Source organism: Gossypium arboreum, chromosome 8 (assembly GCF_025698485.1).
Source record: "Gossypium arboreum isolate Shixiya-1 chromosome 8, ASM2569848v2, whole genome shotgun sequence".
NCBI classification, from domain to species: Eukaryota; Viridiplantae; Streptophyta; class Magnoliopsida; order Malvales; family Malvaceae; genus Gossypium; species Gossypium arboreum.
The window spans coordinates 25531214-25539523 of NC_069077.1; the positions used below are offsets into that span (position 1 = coordinate 25531214).

Below are 8310 nucleotides of genomic sequence, written 5' to 3' on the forward strand. Positions count from 1 at the left end.
CATAACTCGCCTCTACATCTTGCTCTGGAAGGCATTCTTGAAATAGTCCAATTAACCTATTCAAGCTGAGCACCTTGCTTAACCGGCATCCACCACTGATAGGCTTCATCTCAGAGCAGGGATATAATACTCCTCAATTACAAAGTGGGAGTGCAGTCAATGTCAGTCATGATACGCTAAATGGCCTCGAGCCAATACTCAGCAATAGTAGGGGCAACTCTAATAATGCCCCTAAACAACTTAGCACAATTCGACCAGAGTCGTTTAGTAACCGACCCTCGACCTCTAGATCTAGAATGGGTTCTGGCAACCCTTTTCAGTGCCCGAATCATGGATTGAGACAGTGTGTCGTCCTCAGCCATCGGAGTCTAGGATCCCGCCTCACTAGTAGGAGTACCAACTGTCTCACTGGTCTTTAGATTAGGCATATTACCCATAGAGGATGACTTTGCTTGAGCTCTTCCTCGGCGTCCATGATGCCCACGGGTTTTACGTCTACAACTATTGTATGAACTCATAATGTCAGTTTATCTACAATTTTAGAATTCACAAATCAGTTCAGGGTTTCTACACAGTGCTTCTACTAGTTCCTATCAGAGTATTTAACCCAATAACAGTTTCATCACTACAATTTTTCCACTATACACGATAGCAAAATAGAAATACTTAAATGTTCAACATCGAAGGCTCGGTCATTTATAAAAACTAGCTTTTAGAATGATGTAGATATCTTATTTTCATTTAGCTATCTTCTGACACACATTATTAGCCCAAAACACAGTTTGAGTGTTGACTAACCTAACTCTAATACCACTAAATGTAACACTAGACCCGACCTAGACATCTAAACCAAGTCCAAAAAGTTACATTAACGTTATTAAGAAAACCCACTTTTATAAGTATAGTTAAAATCGTTTAACAGATCATGACAACCATTAAATCCAATAGATAGTTTGACAACCTTAGAAAATTCGTAGTACTAAGAAACACTGGAATTACATGATAAATATATAAAGGGTGATAAGCAGATTGACCAAGCTTCCCCTACACCGACCCGATCAAGCCTGTGAATTGCCTAAATTCAGTCAACAACACAGTGAGTAGAGAACTCAGTGTATAACCAATATAGACTTGACTAGAAGCACAGTTTTACTAAGAAGTTCTCAAGTCTCAAATTCCAATTAGAATTAGAGAATATTCTGTATAGGTTTAACGTATCAGTTATATGGCAGAATAATTCCAGTTCAGATACAGAATAGATCAGAAACATATGCAGTTATTCCTAATCCCCATTCGCTACACCATCTCTGACCATCTCAACACACTGTTAAGGGCATTTAATACCCATCCAGCCATACACATCATATAGTGTCAGTTGGACATGTTAACCGAGATGCAGATTGAATTGCGACAAAGCGCCAAATTCACATGTAAATTATAGCTTAGCCACTGAATCAGAACAAATTCTTCCTCATTTACATAATTCCCAACCAATGCAAATGTAGATTATAGATGTCAACAATATATAAATAGTCATTCAAATTCAACACATAAGTAGATGATACAGCTCAATATCACCGGCAATCATCACAGTACGTATACATTTATATAATTAATACATCAGTCTTGGAGCATCAGATAGCACTCACACAATCTAATTCAGATCATAAATACATTATGGATGGCCAACGTTCGTGTTAGACGATGCTTACGGCTTTAGAGACAAGTTCTAGATTTTCTCCGGACGCCACACAGCCTAGCACACGTCCGTGTGCCCACCCGTGTGACTCATACAGCCTGACGCACACACTCATATCGTCTGCAGTGTGGTCTTAAATCGTAAACAATGAGTCATATGGCCTAGCCACACGGTCGTGTCTTTGGTCCGTGTGGTATCTAAAAACAACAATAAGTCACACGGCTTGGGCACATGCCAGTATGCTCATTATCTTGTACTTAGTGAGTTACACAGCCTAGATACACGTCCGTGTCCTTGGCCTGTGTGAACTCTGCACTAACATGACCACACACGACCTAGACACAAGGTCGTGTCCTGTACCCGTGTAGCTCGTATTTAGTGAAAAATGTGTTACACAGTCGTGTGGTTCCCACGACCTACCACATGGCCGTGTGGCATTGATAGCCATGTTTTTTTACATCCAAAATTAGCAAAAAAAATGGTTTTCGATACGCACCTAAAGTGATTTCGAAGCAGTATCAACATAGAGTGCTTTCGAAGCCTAAAACGACCACACAATAATGCACATTTATATACAGAATACAAATGTTGAAAGTTTCGACAAGAAATCTTCAACGAAATCAACAGTTATTGAAAGATCAACAACGATTACTCGAATTGACATTTTGAGATTTGTTACTTCCGATATCCCTGCCTAATAGGGAAACCAAACGACTGATTATCAAAAAAATCACACAATAAACTCAAAATGCCCAATTTAGAACATGCCACGAAGAATAATAAAAAAAACCATGAATTCAAACAAATTAACAGTGAAACTTATTTAATAACCTTTCGATCGACACAACTAACAACGTATAACTTCGATTAGTCTCCTATTTTCTTATGAAAGTAACCAAAACGAAAAAGGATAAAAAAACCAGAAAAGAGAAAAAGAAAAAGAAAAGGGGAAGGACGGTTAAAAAAAAAGAAAAAAACAAAATAGAGTATGACTAACGTTAGATCCTAATTTAACCACCAATCAATTTCTAGCATTTAGCAAAATGTTCCCTATCGCATACTCCAAAACTCAAACATAGGACCATTGTCACAAACAAATGCTTAACCATTGAATCAGTAGGCTCATTTTTGACACAAGTTTACCCTGAATTAAACTTAATTACACTACAACAAAATTGACTTTTAGCAGCGTTTTTTAAAGTCTTTAACGGCGCTTTTAAGCACTACTAAAACTATTTGCGGCGCTTTTCACACAAACGCCACTAAAGGTCATGACCTTTACAACGCTTTTCCTAAAATCGTCGCTAAAAGTCATAAAATTCAAAAATAAAATAAAATATTATAAAGGTCATGAAAAATATAAAAATTTAAAGTTCATTATCAAATTAAATTTTCTATTAAAATTTTAACTTTAAAACTAAATACAAAAATTAATGAATTTAAATTTAGAATTTAAAATAATAAATTAATAACACAATTAAAACCCAAAAGTTAGAACACAAGTTATCTTAAATATTAAAATAAAAATAAAATTTAGAATCAAAACTAAAATAAATAATAAAAATTAAATTAAATATAAAGATATCAATAAAATAAGATATTATAATGAAGTTCCTTAAATGAAATAAGGACTTAAATCATAACCATGTAAAATATAAGATTTGAATATCCATTCCCATGTGAAATATCAACATTGATTATTTAAATTAATTAACTAAGTCAAAATTGCAATTGTGTTTTCATCTTTCAACTCAAATAAAAATAAAATGTTGAAACAAAACAATTAAATAAAAAATAGAATAATTAGTTGACACGAGATTATTATTAAGTATATGCAAATATGCAAAGTAGACGATTACAAAATAGGGTGTAGTTTTTGATCAACTAATTAGTTGATCCTATTGCAGGTTCTATCTATAATCTACTTAACTAACATACAAACATAAGGCACTCTAATACTTTTTTGCACATAAAATATCTAAGAGTCACACCTGAATTCGGATTCAGAGCACATACAGTGTCAACTGCATGTTATCATCCTTATTCACTGCTGCAATGCCTCCCACAAGCAATCGTAGAGGTAAGAGCTAGTCATTATGTGCCTTCTGCAGATTGTTCTTAGATCGCAATCTAGTGTAATTGGTTTTTCCTATTCCATTTGCCACCAGTCAAAACATAAAAGAGCTATTGCCACACAAAAAGTAATCATCAAAACAATATCCAGAAAAACAATATACAGTTAAATTATGAGAATGCAGAAAATACAAAACGATACTGCTATTTTTAGATCCCACAACATTACTTTCCCATCATAAGATGAAGAAAGTAAATGAAGAGGAGACGTATTGTGCCACTTGCAAGCTAGAATCCAAAAACTATGTGACGAGAACTGAAACACAGGTGTCGATGTTCCTTGAAAAGTAGAAAAAAAAAAGTTTCAAGTGAGATGGAGTTTTAGTGGTTTCATGTGCTTGCACATGCAACAAGTAGGAGAAAAAGAAGGGAAAAGAAAAAAATGAAAGCAACCTAAGAAATAGTATCCTTTTACCCTTTTTTCTCAGATGAACAAAAATGGTACATCCAAAAATAGAACATCCAAAAATCAAATTAACAATAATAATTATGACAAAGAGCTCATTCAACTAATTTGATATAATTTAATCAATCAACTCAATAGTCAATTAACAATATTAACTATTATGGTTAAAATGCTAAAATTTATATTTTTAAAATATATATATTCTAATAATAAAATTCAAATCAGCATTTCAATAGAGTCAACAATACTAACTGATTGAACTAACAGATAACAATTAAATTAAATTATGTCAAATCAAAGTTATTTGACCATGATAGAGGAGAAAACTATAATTTGACCATTTTATTGGTTATTTCAATTTAATTTCAATTTATTCAAATAAATTGATTTCAATTATAATCATCTGAACCAAACTAAATTCTTTTTTTTTTATAACTAATTTCTTTTACAAATATAAAAATAAGAAAATTATTTAAATTAGTAAAAAATTAAAATACTTTATACAAATATATTTTAAAAAGTAGTTAATCAAATGTATACAACGTTAACTAGTGCTAAGAAGTGGTATTTACCTCACATATCAAAGATCTTTTAGTCTGCACCATATCATTAAAAATAAGTTCAAATCACAAATGATCAACACAAGCAGCATACTTCTTGATGGCATTTCTATCTACCTAATCCTCATTAATATATTTTATATATTTCTTATGCATCATGGTATTTCTTTGTTTTTTTCCATTACTTTATATTGTGTTTTATTACAATCTATGCTAATACGATATGAATGAGACTTAGTTTGCAACAAGAGGACAAGCATGGATGTAGCCAAATCATCTAGCAGATCATAAAATATGGGACTACAGTACAAATTCTATTTAATAGAATTATACTGAAGATGGATATTCTTGAAGAACAAAAAGGCTTCTTAACAATATAAACCAAAAAGAAACTTACCCTGGGCAGTTCCAATCCCCTTTCTTCATTCGAACATCATCCGTAGCAACCCTCTTTCGGCCCTCTGCTTACACTTTAAACACCTTGTATTTCTAGAAAAGTTCATGAAACTGCACCTGTAACATTTAAAGCAATAAATAGCCAAGGTAGAATAGAGATAGGACAGTTAAGTGTAAAGTCCAAAAGATAGATATAGGCATTCACCAATAAAATGAAATTCTTAACCAACCTTACTTGACTTCTCCATCTTTCTCTGCAAGATATTATTGCAATTCATAAGCTACCAAACAAACAGTTACAAGCTAGTTAAATCACTAATTGTCACATGAGCAGGCTTAAATGCAGAATAACAAAAGGATTATCATAAAGAAGTAACGAAACTCCTCATGTATGAGAGCATATAGAGTGCACACAAAGTATAGAAAATAGGGCCCATTTTGCTTTACCAAAAGAAAGGGTCATTTGTATCCAAAAAAAAAAAAAGCAAGGGCCATTGCTAGTATAATAAGTTACAGTCTCCACCAACATGTAAAATATTGTCTGCCTCAGCCATAGGGTCCCACAGTTTTCTTCATCACAAATGAAAGATATGCCCAATCAAACTCTAGGATGTTCGCTCCAATCCATAGGCATTCACAAGTGTATTTATACAGGGAGCCTCACATTTATGCCCATCAAACACTTAATATCTCATTTGAACTGTAGTACATAACTAATGTGGCCATAGAATACCATAAACCACACAGTATAAGTAAGTGAAGACAAAGGAGTAGGAGAGACGAATACAAGTTTGATGGAAATACAATCCAGCACAGCTCGATTCCTACGAAAATCAACACACTGTACAAACAAAATATTCATGAATTATTACAAGGAACTAACTGCAACCAGTTTTATTCAAATCCACGTTGGGGGTAAAGAATTTACCGATGCAACGTAGGGAAAGGTGTTATCCACAGAAGGTGAGGCAAACTATAGAAATACCTGCAATCAGATGAGGGATCAGAAATGGTCTGATTCCGTGTATAAGATTTATGTAGAAAAAGAATCGATTATACATAAACTAGAAAAGTGCTTATCCAGATACTTGTACTATAGCACAACACTTACCACGAGTAGAATTGATAATGTAATGAACGGGCGAATATAATGCCGATGAAGTTTCCAACAAACATCGTTGTCACGATATCTGGATTCATTTCCACCAAGTTTAGTATTGCAATGAAGAGGAACAGAAGGAATAAAAGGATTCTTTTCAAAAAAGAACCCATGGAAGGGTCACAACTTACGTTCTTTCTTGAGGGTTTCCGGCCATGCAGAGCAAGATGTTATCGAACAGAAACTAATCCTTGAGCGAAAAAATTTAAAAAGCCTACCTTCATGCCTGCAAGCCATATATAAGAGCAATGAACATGATATATACAAGATATAAGGCAACAATATAGCCTAAAAGGCTAAAAACCAGAAATTTTATTATAAATAACACAAACATTCTTACATTTTCCTGAAAAAAACTTATTCATAATCACATGTTTATCGCTTTTTACTGAGAACATAAGCCATTTCACTTACTTGCACCATTTATAATGAACTTTGATGGGTTTTTGAGATACTCCACTACTTCTTCAAGCTCTTGTTTTGCATCATCACAGCCTTTGACATCTTTAAATGTCTTAACATTCTGCACATGAAGTAATTAATGAGGGGAAAAAAATAGGGTTTAGGAATATCTATTTTGTTTCCAATAAATAGCCCTAGCCCATCATACCAAAACCAAAGTTGCATTTTCACTTGCATGTCTGCAAAACAGGTTCTTGATCAGCATTTTTCTGATGAACCATGAAATTTTACCAAATTATAATAGTTTCCCTTCAGTTATGAATAATTTTCCAGTAAAATTTTGTCATTGCCCGTTGTCAAATAGAAATGCAGTTGTCAAATGAAACAAGAAGCCATAGTCATCATTAGACAGCAAGAAGAGGATTCGAGTACTTACCTTCTCTGGAATCACTTCTTTGTAAAAAGGACTATATAACATAATGAGAAAAACCACACCAAATATTTTGAGAAATACAGAATGAGAAAAACCACACCAAATATTTTGAGAAACTTGAATGAACAAATAACATTAAAAAATTTCCACATTACTGGACCAAAAAATAACAATGGGGTAATATCTAAAAATGAAGCAAAACCAAACAAGACAAACCTTGGCTGATGTATCCAATGCCTCCGCAGAACCAATATTTTTGCTTGGTGTAGCCTTACGCTGTTTACCCTTCTGAAACAAGAAAAAGAATCTCATTTGGCCCAAAACTGACAGTTAATCATATCAAAAACTTCATAACATACAGAAGATTTTGAAATAACATTTGCACCTGTTCCTTGTCAGCAAGAAGAACATCTGTAGTAGCATGAGGGGATTCCAAAAATTCCAATAATTTGGCAGTGACTTCCTCCTTACTTCCCTCTTCGTTTTCTTTATCTTTCACCTCCTCTTCCTCCGATTTCTTGTCATCTAGGGTTTCCGTCGCCATAGAAATCACCAGCAAAATTAAAAGGAAACTGTACGTTCCCTTGAAAATCTAAAATTAAAAGAAACCCTAACAGATTGAGAGAAAAGGAGTAGCTATGGTGAGTGAATTCGGTGCCGTGAAATGAAAAGGAAAAAGAACTGGGAAATTTGGGGGCAAATTTTGAGATTAAAAGGGAAAAATAATTAAGTACAAACTTTTATTCTGGGATTTAGGGAGCGCGACAAAGATGAGAAGAAGAGGGAGTAAGCGGGATTTTAATCGGTATAAAAAATGAAGGCCTTTTGCGACGTTTTTTTTAGAAAAACGCCACTAATTCTCGGATTTATAATATGGCTTAACTTTTTAGTGTGTTTTTACTAAAAATGTCACTATAGCTCAATTTTTTGTGGCGTTTTTAAGCAAAATGCTACTATTGCTCAATTTTATTTTTTTATTTTTAACATATTTTTCTATTTTTGCTTTCAAAATTTTTGTGCTAAGATTATTATTTTTGGAATTTTTTTAATTTTGAATATTGAATTTTTAATTGAAATATGGACTAAAATATTAAATATTAAATTTTAAGTTTTTAATTTTTA

At 33.2% G+C, this 8310-nt stretch overlaps 1 protein-coding gene across 7 annotated transcripts; it reads right to left on the reverse strand.

Moving 5' to 3' along the window:
* Positions 1 to 3502: 3502 nt before the first annotated feature.
* Positions 3503 to 8086, reverse strand: LOC108467682 (ATP-dependent zinc metalloprotease FTSH 8, mitochondrial-like). Of its 7 annotated transcripts, XR_008286927.1 has the most exons (11): positions 7574 to 8086; positions 7405 to 7476; positions 6964 to 6994; positions 6768 to 6876; positions 6485 to 6579; positions 6306 to 6384; positions 6123 to 6179; positions 5982 to 6035; positions 5425 to 5475; positions 5196 to 5311; positions 3503 to 4111 (listed from the first exon to the last, which is right to left on the reverse strand). XR_008286927.1 is itself a non-coding variant. In XM_017768414.2 (7 exons), the coding sequence occupies exons 1-4, from the start codon at positions 7730 to 7732 to the stop codon at positions 6524 to 6526; spliced, it is 396 nt and encodes a 131-aa protein (XP_017623903.1). In that variant the 5' UTR covers positions 7733 to 8083; the 3' UTR covers positions 5657 to 6035; positions 6123 to 6179; positions 6306 to 6384; positions 6485 to 6523. The 7 variants fall into 7 exon arrangements, 1 of the variants encoding a protein (XP_017623903.1); XR_008286928.1 differs by lacking the exon at positions 6964 to 6994 and having other exon boundaries at positions 5400 to 5475; XR_001868883.2 differs by lacking the exon at positions 6964 to 6994 and having other exon boundaries at positions 5400 to 5448; positions 7574 to 8085.
* Between the last annotated feature and the right edge of the window lie 224 nt (positions 8087 to 8310).

Excerpts from the sequence above, each read along its gene's own strand:
- LOC108467682 (XM_017768414.2), bottom strand. The coding sequence starts at position 7,732 with ATGGCGACGGAAACCCTAGATGACAAGAAATCGGAGGAAGAGGAGGTG. Across the intron at positions 7,477-7,573 it reads TTCTTGCTGACAAGGAACAG|AAGGGTAAACAGCGTAAGGC; the intron begins GTGCAAATGTTA and ends TTCTTGTTTCAG. Across the intron at positions 6,877-7,404 it reads CATTGGATACATCAGCCAAG|AATGTTAAGACATTTAAAGA; the intron begins GTTTGTCTTGTT and ends CTTCATGTGCAG.